This window comes from Panulirus ornatus, chromosome 3 (genome assembly GCF_036320965.1).
Source record: "Panulirus ornatus isolate Po-2019 chromosome 3, ASM3632096v1, whole genome shotgun sequence".
Classification (NCBI taxonomy): domain Eukaryota; kingdom Metazoa; phylum Arthropoda; class Malacostraca; order Decapoda; family Palinuridae; genus Panulirus; species Panulirus ornatus.
The window spans coordinates 41,887,730-41,902,329 of NC_092226.1; the positions used below are offsets into that span (position 1 = coordinate 41,887,730).

Sequence of the window (14,600 nt, forward strand, 5' to 3'; positions counted from 1 at the left end):
GTATTTAGGGAAGCAGTGATGGCTTGCACAAAACATGCATGTGGCATGAGAAACAAGGGAGATTAGAAAGGGTAGTGAGGGGTGGGATGAAGAAAGTAAGATTATTAGTGAAAGATGAGTGAGAGGCATTTGGATGACGTTTGCAAGGAAGTAGTGCAAATGACTGGGAAATGTATAAAAGAAAGTATCTGGAGGTCAAGAGAAAGGTGTAAGAGGTGAAAAAGAGGGCAAATGAGAGTCGGGGTGAGAGAGCATAATTCAGTTTTAGGGAGAATAAAAAGATGCATTGGAAGGAGGTAAATAAAGTACTTAAGAGAACAAATGGCAGCATTGGTGAAGGGGGCAAATGGGTACGTAATAACAAGTAGTGGTGAAGTGAGAAAGAGATGCAAGTGAATATTTTGAAGGTTTGTTGAGTGTGTCTTATGACAGAGTGGCAGATATAAGGTCTTTTAGTCGAGGTGGTGTGTGAAGTGAGAGGGTCAGGGGGAATGGTTTGGTAAACAGAAAAGAGAAACTGAAAGCTCTGCAGAAGATGAAAGCCAGCAAGGCAGTGGATTTGGATGGTATTGCAGTGGAATTCATTAAAAAAAAATGTGTGACTGTGTTGTTGACTGGTTGGTAAGGATATTCAATGTAGATGTGGTTCATGGTGAAGTGCCTGAGGGTTGGCAGAATGCATGCATAGTGCTACTGTACAAAGGCAAAGGGGATAAAGGTGAATGTTCAAATTACATATGTATAAGTCTGTTAGGTATTCCTGGGGAATTAAATGGGAGGGTATTTGTTGAGAGGGTAAAAACATGTAAAGAGCACCAGATTGGGGGAAGAGTAGTGTGATTATTGGGGCCTATGCACCTGGGCATGAGAAGAAAGATCATGAGAGGCAAGTGTTTTGGGAGCAGCTGAATGAGTGTGTTAGTGGTTTTGATGCACGAGACCGGGTTATAGTGATGGCTGATATGAATGCAAAGATGAGTTATGTGGCAGTCAAGGGAATAATTGGTGTACATAGGGTGTTCAGTGTTATAAACGGAAATAGTGAAGAGCTTATAGATTTGTGTGCTGAAAAAGGACTGGTGATTGGGAATACCTGGTTTAAAAAGAGATATACATAAGTATATGTACGTAAGTAGGAGAGATGGCCAGAGAGTGTTATGGGATTGTGTGTTAATTGATAGGCGTGTGAGAGACTTTTGGATGTTAATGTGCTGAGAGGGACATATGGAGGGAAGTCTGATCATTATCTTGTGGAAGCGAAGGAGAAGATTTGTAAAGGTTTTCAGAAAAGAGGAGAGAATGTTGGGGTGAAGAGAGTGGTGAAAGTAAGTAAGCTTGGGAAGGAGACTTGTGCGAGGAAGTACCAGGAAAGATTGAGTGCAGAACGGAAAAAGATGAGAGCAAAGGACGTAAAAGGGAGTGGTGGGAGGAATGGGATGTATTTAGGGAAGCAGTGATGGCTTATGCAAAAGATGCTTGAGGCATGAGAAGCGTGGGAGGTGGGCAGATTAGAATGGGTAGTGAGTGGTGGGATGAAGAAGTAAGATTATTAGTGAAAGAGAAGAGAGAGGCATTTGGACGATTTTTGCAGGGAACTAGTGCAAATGACTGGGAGAGGTATAAAAGAAAGAGGCAGGAGGTCATAAAGAAAGGGGCAAAAGGTGAAAAAGAGGGAAATGAGAGTTGGGGTGAGAGTTTATCATTAAATTTTAGGGAGAATAAAAAGGTGTTTTGGAAGGAGGTAAATATAGTGCATAAGACAAGAGAAATAAAATAGGAACATTGGCAAGGGGGGTTAATGAGGAGGTAATAACAAGTAGTGGTGATGTGAGAAGGAGATGGAGTAAGTATTTTGAAGGTTTGTTGAATGTGGGAGATGATAAGAGTGGCAGATATAGGGTGTTTTGGTCGAGGTGGTGTGGGAAGTGAGAGGGTCAGGGAGAATGATTTGGAAAACAGAGAAGACGTAGTGAAAGCTTTGCGGAAGATGAAAGCCAGCAAGGTGGCGGGTTTGGATGGTATTGCAGTGGAATTTACTAAAAAAGGGGGTGACTGTGTTGTTGACTGATTGGTGAGGATATTCAATGTATGTATAGCTCATGGTGAAGTGCCTGAGGATTGGCAGAATGCATGCATAGTGCCATTGTACAAAGGCAAAGGGGATAAAGGTGAGTGTTTAAATTACAGTGGTATAAGTTTGTGGAGTATTCCTGGAAAATTATATAGGCGAGTATTGATTGAGAGGGTCAAGGCATGTACAGAAAATCAGATTGGGGAAGAGCAGTGTGGTTTCAGAAGTGGTAGAGAACATGTGGAATAGCTGTTTGCTTTCAAGAATGTATGTGAGAAATACTTAAGAAATACAAATGAATTTGTATGTAGCATTTATGGATCTGGAGAAGATATTAAGAGTAAATGGTGTGGGAGGCAAGTTGCTGGAAGCAGTGAAAAGTTTTTATCGAGGATGTAAGGCATGTGTACTAGAAGGAAGAGAGGGAAGTGATTGGTTCTCAGAGAATGTCGGTTTGCGGCAGGGGTGCGTGATGTCTCCATGTCTGTTTAGCTTGTTTATGGATGGGGTTCTTAGGGAGGTGAATGCAAGAGTTTTGGAGAGAGGGGCAAGTAGCAGTCTGTTATGGATGAGAAGGCTTGGGAAGTGAGTCAGTTGTTGTTCACTGATGATACGTGCTGAGTGGAAGATTTGGGTTGGAGATACTGCAGAAGCTGGTGAACTGAGTTTGGTATAAGTGTGTGAAGAAAAAAGGGTAAGAGTAAATAAAAATAAAGAAAGGGTTTTATTAGGTACAGGGGGTTTTTTGTGGGGAAAGAAATTTGGGAGGTAATTTTTGAAGGGGGGGGAAGGAAGGTTTTGGAAAAAGGAAGTAAAAGTGTTTTTTTAAAAATTATTTGGGGATTTTGGAAATGTAGGGGGGAGGGGAACCCCAGGGAAGCGGAAGGGATAAAAAAGGGTGGGGGGGGGCAAAAATTTTGGGGAAAGGTTTAAAAAATGTGTGGAATGGAAAAATTCCCCGGGAAAGAAAAAAGGGTTATTTTTGAAGAATAGTTTCCAAAAATGTTTTGGTTGGGGGGGGGGTATGGTAGAGTTGTGGAGGGGGGAAATGTGGGGGAATGAAAAATTTTTGGGGAAAATTTGGGGTGGTGATGGGGGGTTTGAGCGAAAGTTTAAAAAAAGGGGTGGAGAAAGTGGGGGAAATAAAAAAGGTGGTTGAGAAAAGCAAAAGAGGGTTTTTTTTGAAAGGGTTTGGGGCCATGGAAGAATGAGTGGGGAAAAGTTTTAAAAAAGAGGTTTTAAAATGTGTCAAAGGGGGGAGGGAACGAGGAAAAAGGGGAACCAAATTGGAGGTGGAAAGATGGGGGGAAAAGATTTTGGGTTGGGGCCTGAACAGCAGGAGGGAAAAGGCCCGGAATAAAAAGTAAATTTGGGAAACGATGGGGTATACGGGGGTTGACTTCGTAAATTGGATTGAAGGGGGGCCAAGGGGAACTCTGGGGTAAATAAGGGGGGAAACTTTGTAGGTTAGGGTAAAATTTGGTTTCCGGTGTTATAACAAATTACTGAATGGGGTTGGGCCTTTTTTGTCTTTTCCCCTCCTTTGCCCAAGGGGGGGGAAAAAACGGGGTCGGGGACAAAGAAAAAAAAAAAAAAAAAAAAAAAAAAAAAAAAAAAAATGTATATGTGCAGTGTGGATGGGTATGTATGTGTATGGGGGTTTGGGTTTGGGGGGCCATTCTTTTCGTCTGTTTTTGCAAAAAACCTCGCTTTTCCCGGTAGATAGGGGAAAAAGTAAAATTAGTTTAAAAAATTTAATTTTATTTATTTTTCCCTACCCTTTTTTAAACAGTTTGTCGCGTCTTCCGGTTTAGTGGGGTAGCCGGAAAGGAAACAGACGTAAAAATGGTCCAACACACCCCCTACACAGGTATATACATACAGGGCCCACCCGGAAAATATCCCATACCTAAAAATTTAAAACGTATCATATATATAAAAATTCCAAAACATAATACCATTTACATAATTAAAACTGTCTGCCTCTATTCTTTTCCTGTCACCACCCCCACCAAAACATGAAAGGACAACCACCCCCCCCCAAAACGCACCGGAGGGTAGTGCTGGGAAAAAAGACAAAAAAAGGCCCAAACCGTTCCCCCACCACCCTCTATTGTCATGTATAATGTACAGAAACCTTTGTCCCTTTCTAATGGGGGCCCCAAAAAACCCTTTCCCAGGGGTTAAACCCCAATTTGCTTTAAAAATGCCCTGGTTCAATCCACTGACAGCATGTCGATCCTGGTATACCACATCATTCTAATTCACTCTATTCTTTGCACACCTTTCACCCTCCTCCTGCATGTTCTGGCCCCAATTGCTCAAAATCTTTTTCACTCCATCCTTCCACCTCCAATTTGGTCTCCCACTTCTAGTTCCCTCCACCACTAACACTCATTCTTTCCATGTGACCAAGCCATTTCAGTACACCCTCTTCTGTTCTCTCAACCACACTTTTTATTTCCACACATCTCTTACCCTTTCATTACATACTCGTTCAAAGCACTTCACACCACATATTGTCCGCAAACATCTCATTTCCAACACATCCACCCTAATCTGCACATCCCTATCTATAGCCCATGCCTCACAACCCTATAATATTGTTGGACCCACTATTCCTTCAAACATACCCATTTTTGCTTTTCGAGATAATGTTCTCACCTTCCACATATTTTTCAACGCTCCCAGAACTTTCACCCCTTCGCCCACCCTGTGACTCACTTATGCTTCTATGGTTCCATCCGCTGTCAAATCCACTCCCAGATATCTAAAACACTTCACTTCCTACACTTTTTCTCCATTCAAAGTTACCTCCCAATTGACTTGACCCTCAACCCTACTATACCTAAGAACCTTTCTCCTATTCACATTTACTCTCAGCTTTCTTCTCTCACACACTTTACCAAACTCAGTCACCAGCTTCTGCAGTTTTTCACACGAATCAGCCACCAGCGTTGTATCAGCAGCAAACAACAACTGGCTCACTTCCCAAGCTCTCTCATCCGCAACAGACTGCTTACTTGTTCCTCTCTCCAAAACTCTTGCATTCACCTCCCTAACAACCCCATCCATAAACAAATCAAACAACCATGGAGACATCACGCACCCCTGCCACAAACCGACATTCTCTGAGAACCAATCACTTTCCTCTCTTCCCACTCGCACACATGCCTTACATCCTCGATAAAAACTTTTCAATGCTTCCAGCAACTTGCCTCCCACACCATATAATCTTAATACCTTCCACAGAGCATCTCTATCAATGCTATCATATGCCTTCTCCAAATCAATAAATGATACATACAAATCTATTTGCTTTTCTATTTTTTTTTTTTTTTTGCTTTGTCGCTGTCTCCCGCGTTTGCGAGGCAGCGCAAGGAAACAGACGAAAGAAATGGCCCAACCCACCCCCATACACATGTATATACATACGTCCACACACGCAAATATACATACCTACACGGCTTACCATGGTTTACCCCAGACGCTTCACATGCCCTGATTCAATCCACTGACAGCACGTCAACCCCGGTATACCACATCGATCCAATTCACTCTATTCCTTGCCCTCCTTTCACCCTCCAGGCCCCGATCACACAAAATCTTTTTCACTCCATCTTTCCACCTCCAATTTGGTCTCCCACTTCTCCTCGTTCCCTCCACCTCCGACACATATATCCTCTTGGTCAATCATTCCTCACTCAATCTCTCCATGTGCCCAAACCATTTCAAAACACCCTCTTCTGCTCTCTCAACCACGCTCTTTTTATTTCCACACATCTCTCTTACCCTTACGTTACTTACTCGATCAAACCACCTCACACCACACATTGTCCTCAAACATCTCATTTCCAGCACATCCATCCTCCTGCGCACAACTCTATCCATAGCCCACGCCTGGCAACCATACAACATTGATGGAACCACTATTCCTTCAAACATACCCATTTTTGCTTTCCGAGATAATGTTCTCGACTTCCACACATTCTTCAAGGCTCCCACGATTTTCGCCCCCTCCCCCACCCTATGATCCACTTCCGCTTCCATGGTTCCATCCGCTGCCAGATCCACTCCCAGATATCTAAAACACTTTACTTCCTCCAGTTTTTCTCCATTCAAACTTACCTCCCAACTGACTTGATCCTCAACCCTACTGTACCTAATAACCTTGCTCTTATTCACATTTACTCTTAACTTTCTTCTTTCACACACTTTACCAAACTCAGTCACCAGCTTCTGCAGTTTCTCACATGAATCAGCCACCAGCGCTGTATCATCAGCGAACAACAAAAATTTTATTATACTTTGTCACTGTCCCCCGCGTCAGCGAGGGAGCGCAAGGAAACAGATGAAAGTTGAGTAATATGGCAGTTGAGGGAATAACTGGTGTACATGGGGTGTTTAGTGTTGTAAATGGAAATGGTGAAGAGCTTGTAGATTTGTGAGCTGAAAAAGGACTGGTGATTTGCAATACCTGGTTTAAAAAGAGAGATATACATAAGTATACGTATGTAAGTAGAAGAGATCGCCAAAGAGCGTTATGGGATTACGTGTTAATTGACAGGCGCGTGAACGAGAGACTTTTGGATGTTAATGTGCTGAAAGGTGCAACTGGAGGGATGTCTGATCATTATCTTGTGGAGGCGAAGGTGAAGATTTGTAGAGGTTTTCCGAAAAGAAGAGAGAATGTTGGGGTGAAGAGATTGGTGAGAATAAGTGAGCTTGGGAAGGAGTCTTGTGTGAGGAAGTACCAGCAGAGACTAACTGCAGAATGGAAAAAGGTGAGAGGAAGGGATGTAAGGGGAATGGGGGAGGAATGGCATGTATTTAGGGAAGCAGTGATGGCTTGCGCAAAAGATGTGTGTGGCATGAGAAGCGTTGCAGGTGGGCAGATTAGAAAGGGTAGTGAGTGGTGGGAGGAAGAAGTAAGATTATTAGTGAAAGAGAAGAGAGAGGCATTTGGACGAGTTTTGCAAGGAAATAGTGCAACTGACTGGGAGATGTATAAAAGAAAGAGGCAGGAGGTCAAGAGAAAGGTGCAAGAGGTGAAAAAGAGGGCAAATGAGAGTTGGGGTGAGAGAGTACCATTAAATTTTAGGGAGAATAAAAAGATATTTTGGAGGGAAGTAAATAAAGTGTGTAAGACAAGAGAACAAATGGGAACAATGGTGAAGGGAGCTAATGGAGAGGTGATAACAAGTAGCGGTGATGTGAGAAGGAGATGGAGTATTTTGAAGGTTTGTTGAATGTGTTAGATGTTAGAGTGGCAGATATATGGTGTTTTGGTCAAGATGATGTGCGAAGTGAGAGGGTTATGGAGAATGATTTGGTAAATGGAGAAGAGGTAGTAAAAATTTTGCAAAAGATAAAAGCTGGCAAGGCAGCAGGTTTGGATGGTATTGCAGTGGAATAGATCAAAAAAGGGGGTGACTGTGTTGTTGACTGATTGGTAAGGATATTCAATATATGTATGACTCATGGAGTGAAAAAGATTTTGTGTGATCGGGGCCTGAACATGCAGGAGGGTGAAAGGAGGGCAAGGAATAGAGTGAATTGGAGCGATGTGGTATACCGGGGTTTGACGTGCTGTCAGTGGATTGAATCAAGGCATATGAAGCATCTGGGGTAAACCATGGAAAGCTGTGTAGGTATGTATATTTGCGTGTGTGGATGTATGTATATACATGTGTATGGGGGTGGGTTGGGCCATTTCTTTCGTCTGTTTCCTTGCGCTACCTCGCAAACGCAGGAGACAGCGACAAAGAAAAAAAAAAAAAAAAAAAATGACTCATGGTGAGGTGCCTGAGGATTGGGTGAATGCATGCATAGTGCCATTGTACAAAGGTAAGGGGGATAAAGGTGGGTACTCAAATTACAGAGTTTGTTGAGTATTCCTGGCAAATCATATGGGGGGTAATGACTGAGAGGGTGAAGGCATGTACAAAGCATCAGATTGGGCAATAGCAGTTTGGTTTCAGAAAAGGTAGAGGATGTGTGGATCAGGTGTTTGCATTGAAGAATGTACGTGAGAAATACTTGGAAATGCAAATCGATTTGTATGTACCATTTATGGATCTGGAGAAGGCATATGAAAGAGTTGATACAGATGCTCAGTGGAAGGTATTAAGAATATATGATGTGGGAGGCAAGTTGTTAGAAGCAGTTAGAGGCACGTGTACAAGTAGGAAGAGAGGAAAGTGATCGGTACTCAGTAAATGTCGGTTTGCGGCAGGGGCGCATGATGTCTCCATGGTTGTTTAATTTGTTTATGGATGGGGTAGCTAGGGAGGTGAGTGAAAGAGTTCTGGAGAGAGAGGCAAATATGCAGTCTACTGTGGATGAGAGAGCTTGGGAAGTGTGTTAGTTGTTCTTCGCTGATGATACAGCACTGGTGGCTGATTCGGGTGAGAAACTGCAGAAGCTGGTGACTGAGTCTGCTAAAGTGTGTGAAAGAAGAATGCTGAGAGTAAATGTGAATAAGAGCAAGGTTATTAGGTACAGTAGGGTTGAAGGACAAGCCAACTTGGAGGTAAGTTTGAATAGAGGAAAACTGGAGGAAGTGAAGTGCTTTAGATATTTGGGAGTGGATTTGGCAGTGGATGGAACCATGGAAGCGGAAGTGAGTCACAGGGTGGGGGAAGGGGGGATGGGGGAGTTCTGGGAGCATCGAAAAATGTGTGGAAGGCGAGAACATTATCTCGGAAAGCAAAAATGGGAATGTTTGAAGGAATAGTGGTTCCAACAATGTTATATGGTTGCTAGGTGTGGGCTACAGATAGAGTTGTGCAGAGGAGGGTGGATGTGATGGAAATGAGATGTTTGAGGACAATATCTGGTGTGGGGTGGTTTGATCGAGTAAGTAATGAAAGGGTAAGAGATGTGTGGTAATAAAAAGAGTGTGGTTGAGAGAGCAAAAGAGGGTTTTTTGAAATGGTTTGGTCACATGGAGAGAATGAGTGAGGAAAGACTGACAAAGAGGATATATGTGTCAGAGGTGGAGGGAATGAGGAGAAGTGGAAGACCAAACTGGAGGTTCAAATATGGAGTGAAAAAGATTTTGAACGATCAGGGCCTGAACATGCAGGAGGGTGAAAGGCATGCAAAGAATAGAGTGAATTGTAATGATGTGGTATACCGGGGTCGATGTGCTGTTAATGGATTGAACCAGGGTATAAGAAGCATCTGGGGTAAACTATGGAAAGTTTTGTGGGTCCTGGATGTGAAAAGGGAGCTGTGGTTTCGGTACATTATACATGACAGCTAGAGACTGCGTGTGAACAAATGTGGTCTTTGATGTCTTTTCCTGGCACTACCTCACACACATGCAGGGGGAGAGGGTTGTCTTTTCATGTGTGGCAGGGTGGCGATGGGAATGAATAAAGGCAGCATGTATGAATTATGTACATGTATACATTGAAATGTATAGGTATGTATATGTGCATGTGTGGATGTGTATGTATATACATATGTATGTGGGTGGGTTGGGCCATTCTTTCATCTGTTTCCTTTCGCTACCTCACTAACGTGGGAGACAGCGACAAAGTATAATAAATATATGAAATGAATAAATAGGGGAGAAAGAATAATTCCAACGCATTCCTCACGTGTCGTAGAAGGTGACTAAAGGGGAAGGGAGCGGGGGGCTAGAAACCCTCCCCTCCGTGTACTTTAACTTTCAAAACGGGGACACAGAAGATGGAGTCACGCAGGGAGTGCTCATCCTCCTCGAAGGCTCAGATTGGGGTGTCTAAATGTGTACGGATGTAACCAAGATGTGAAAAAAGGAGAGATAGGTAGTATGTTTGAGGAAAGGAACCTGGATGTTTTGGCTCTGAGTAAAACGAAGCTCAAGGGTAAAGGGGAAGAGTGGTTCGGGAATGTCAAGGGAGTAAAGTCAGGGGTTTGTGAGAGGACAAGAGCAAGGGAAGGAGTAGCACTACTCCTGAAACAGGAGTTGTGGGAGTATGTGATAGAATGTAAGAAGGTAAATTCTAGATTAATATGGGTAAAACTGAAAGTTGATGGAGAGAGATGGGTGATTATTGGTGCATATGCACCTGGGCATGAGAAGAAAGATCATGAGAGGCAAGTGTTTTGGGAGCAGCTGAATGAGTGTGTTAGTGGTTTTGATGCACTAGGCCAGGTTATAGTGATGGGTGATTTGAATGCAAAGGTAATGTGGCAGTAATGTGGCAGTTGAGGGAATAATTGGTATACATTACATGGGGTGTTCAGAGTTGTAAATGGAAATGAAGAGCTTGTAGATTTACGTGCTGAAAAATGACTGGTGACTGGGAATACCTGGTTTAAAAAGCGAGATATACATAAGTATACGTAAGTAGGAGAGATGGCCAGAGAGCGTTATTCGATTACGTGTTAATTGATAGGCGCGCGAAAGAGAGACTTTTGGATGTTAATGTGCTGAGAGGTGCAACTGGAGGGATGTCTGATCATTATCTTGTGGAGGCAAAGGTGAAGATTTGTAGGGGTTTTCAGAAAAGAAGAGAGAATGTTGGGGTGAAGAGGGTGGTGAGAGTAAGTGAGCTTGGGAAGGAGACTTGTGTGAGGAAGTACCAGGAGAGACTGAGTACAGAATGGAAAAAGGTGAGAACAAAGGAGGTAAGGGGAGTGGGGGAGGAATGGGATGTATTTAGGGAAGCAGTGATGGCTTGCACAAAAGATGCTTGTGGCATGAGAAGCATGGGAGGTGGGTTGATTAGAAAGGGTAGTGAGTGGTGGGATGAAGAAGTAAGATTATTAGTGAAAGAGAAGAGAGAGGCATTTGGACGATTATTGCTGGGAAAAAATGCAAATGAGTGGGAGACGTATAAAAGAAAGAGGCAGGAGGTCAAGAGAAAGTTGCAAGAGGTGAAAAAGAGGGCAAATGAGAGTTGGGGTTAGAGTGTATAATTAAATTTTAGGAAGAATAAAAAGATGTTTTGGAAGGAGGTAAATAAAGTGCGTAAGACAAGGAAACAAATGGGAACTTCAGTGAAGGGGCTAATGGGGAGGTGATAGCAAGTAGTGGTGATGTGAGAAGGAGATGGAGTGAGTATTTTGAAGGTTTGTTGAACGTGTTTGATGATAGAGTGGCAGATATAGGGTGTTTTGGTCGAGGTGGTGTGCAAAGTGAGAGGGTTAGGGAAAATGATTTGGTAAACAGAGAAGAGGTAGTAAAAGCATTGCGGAAGATGAAAGCCGCAAGGCAGCAGGTTTGAATGGTATTGCAGTGGAATTTATCAAAAAAATGGGGTGACTGTATTGTTGACTGGTTGGTAAGGTTATTTAATGTATGTATGATTCATGGTGAGGTGCCTGAGGATTGGCGGAATGCTTGCATAGTGCCATTGTACAAAGGCAAAGGGGATAAGAGTGTGTGCTCAAATTACAGAGGTATAAGTTTGTTGAGTATTCCTGGTAAATTATATGGGAGGGTATTGATTGAGAGGGTGAAGGCATGTACACAGCATCAGATTGGGGAAGAGCAGTGTGGTTTCAGAAGTGGTAGAGGATGTGTGGATCAGGTGTTTGCTTTGAAGAATGTATGAGAAGTACTGAGAAAAGCAAATGGATTTGTATGAAGCATTTATGGATCTGAAGAAGGCATATGATAGAGTTGATAGAGATGGTCTGTGGAAGGTACTAAGAATATACAGTGTGGGAGGCAAGTAGTTAGAAGCAGTGAAAAGTTTTTATCGAGGATGTAAGGCATGTGTACGTGTAGGAAGAGAGGAAAGTGATTGGTTCTCAGTGAATGTAGGTTTGCGGCAGGGGTGTGTGATGTCTCCATGGTTGTTTAATTTGTTTATGAATGGGGTTGTTAGGGAAGTTAGAGAGCTTGGGAAGTGAGTCAGTTGTTGTTCGCTGATGATACAGCGCTGGTGGCTGATTCATGTGAGAAACTGCAGAAGCTGGTGACTGAGTTTGGTAAAGTGTGTGAAAGACGAAAGTTAAGAGTAAATGTGAATGAGAGCAAGGTTATTAGTTACAGTAGGGTTGAGGGTCAAGTCAATTGGGAGGTAAGTTTGAATGGAGAAAAACTGGAGGAAGTAAAGTGTTTTAAATATCTGGGAGTGGATCTGGCAGCGGATGGAACCATGGAAGCGGAAGTGAATCATAGGGTGGGGGAGGGGGCGAAAATCCTGGGAGCCTTGAAGAATGTGTGGAAGTTGAGAACATTATCTCGGAAAGCAAAAATGGGTATGTTTGAAGGAATAGTGGTTCCAACAATGTTGTATGGTTGCAAGGCGTGGGCTATGGATAGAGTTGTGCGCAGGAGGGTGGATGTGCTGGAAATGAGATGTTTGAGGACAATATGTGGTGTGAGGTGGTTTGATCGAGTAAGTAATGTAAGGGTAAGAGAGATGTGTGGAAATAAAAAGAGCGTGGTTGAGAGAGCAGAAGAGGGTGTTTTGAAATGGTATGGGCACATGGAGAGAATGAGTGAGGAAAGATTGACCAAGAGGATATGTGTGTTAGAGGTCGAGGGAACGAGGAGAAGTGGGAGATCAAATTGGAGGTGGAAAGATGGAGTGAAAAAGATTTTGAGTGATCGAGGCCTGAACATGCAGGAGGGTGAAAGGCGGGCAAGGAATAGAGTGAATTGGATCGATGTGGTATACCGGGGTAGACGTGTTGTCAATGGATTGAACCAGGGCATGTGAAGCGTCTGGGGTAAACCATGGAAAGTTCTGTGGGGCCTGGATTTGGAAAGGGAGCTGTGGTTTTGTTCATTAATACATGACAGCTAGAGACTGAATGTGAACAAATGGGGCCTTTGTTGTCTTTTCCTAGTGCTACCTCGCACACATGAGGGGGGGGAGGGGGATGTTATTCCATGTGTGGCGAAGTGGTGATGGGAATGAATAAGGGCTGTGTGAATTGTGTGCATGTGTGTATATGTATGTCTGTGTGTGTGTATATATATATATGTGTACATTGAGATGTATGGGTATGTATATTTGCGTGTGTGGACGTGTATGTATATACATGTGTATGGGGGTGGGTTGGGCCATTTCTTTCATCTATTTCCTTGCGCTACATCGCAAACGCGGTAGACAGCAACACAGCAAAATAAACAAAAAATAAATATAATGTATATATATATATATATATATATATATATATATATATATATATATATATATATATATATATATATATATATATATATTTTTTTTTTTTTTTTTATTCATTTTCCCTCTACTTCAAAGCCCTGCCCGCTTTTTGGGACAAAATCCCAAACTCTATATCAATTATAAACATTGTAAGGAATTATTTGGTATAATTTTTGCTAATTGTGAGCATCTATCTGTATTGTAAACCTTACCTTAGCATGTAGGGTAATGATTAAAGTACTGGTTTTATCATGTACGTGAAAAGTCTTAGAGATGGGATTTATGCACATTAGGAAAATCTATTACTTAAACCTACTTTACTGCTGTCAATGTTACAACAAAAATTTCTTTAGGGAAGTAAATGAAGTACAAGCCAAATCATATATACATTGCAATATTATTAATTCAGCAAAGGGAATACGACTGCATGAAACTATCTTAGTTCTCTAGTGGCCTGCAATACTTGTAGCATCATTTATGATTATTTCAAACTAAGGAATACGAGTGTGACCCGATAACAATCAGCAGGTGACACCTTATCCTGTCTGCCACGGATGACTCATTGTAATGATCACCTTAGCAGTGGCACCCGCAATCTCCTCGACAACCACAGTAAATTAGCTCTGGATTTTGTGCCTTAAGGCAAAATAAGTAAAGACTTCTGACATATTCTCGTTCCCCGGTACCATGCCAGGCAGGGATGCTGTCAACAGTCACAGGTAGGTACTTCAGGCAGGCAGACACCGCCCATGATAAGCTATGCTCTCTTAATATACCACAACTTCAAAAGTCACTCTTCTGATACCAACAAAAAACACTAATTATTATGTTTATGCCCAAATTTTAATGAAATACAGGAACTTACGGATGCTATACGACATCTCGATACCGGTAGTTTACACACTAGCAGACGCCGCCACCCAGCCCACCATTACCATATACGGAACGGAGTCCGAACAGTCTTCACCATATGTTTATTTTCACATTGTTTTTTGCGTTAGACTGCTTTTCCTTTCAAGATAAATGCTTTCAGTATATAAAAATATATCTATATAAATGAGGTGGTGGTTCAAATCATGCCTAAGGTGATATGACATGGTGACGATCTATGATCTTTTCGTCTCTTTCAAGAAATCGGACAAACCATGATAGACTTCCGATTCACGAAACGTTTAAGAGAAAATGGGAAAGATGCCTCTCGTTTTCTATGAACGACACTTTCCCCTTCCTTGAAGCTAATGCCCATTACCATATAAGGAGACTCAATACCTTAAATTTTATCTGCAGTCTGCAACTGATATCTGTATTAAAGTGACTTGAGATACATCATGGTAACACAAAGTGAATGATGGCTAAAATCACCACGGAAAATCAAACCGAGCTTTTGTTTCGTTGTGGAGCTTTTCACA

General features: G+C 42.4%; 1 protein-coding gene across 1 annotated transcript in view; it reads right to left on the bottom strand.

The window, feature by feature from the left end:
* Positions 1 to 14,193, bottom strand: part of flr (actin-interacting protein 1 flr) — a 278,566-nt gene extending 264,373 nt beyond the window's left edge. The window contains exon 1 of the mRNA XM_071687385.1: positions 14,057 to 14,193. Within this exon, the coding sequence (XP_071543486.1) occupies positions 14,057 to 14,072 (16 nt within the window). The 5' untranslated portion in view covers positions 14,073 to 14,193. The remainder of the gene's footprint in view (positions 1 to 14,056) is intronic.
* Positions 14,194 to 14,600: the final 407 nt, after the last annotated feature.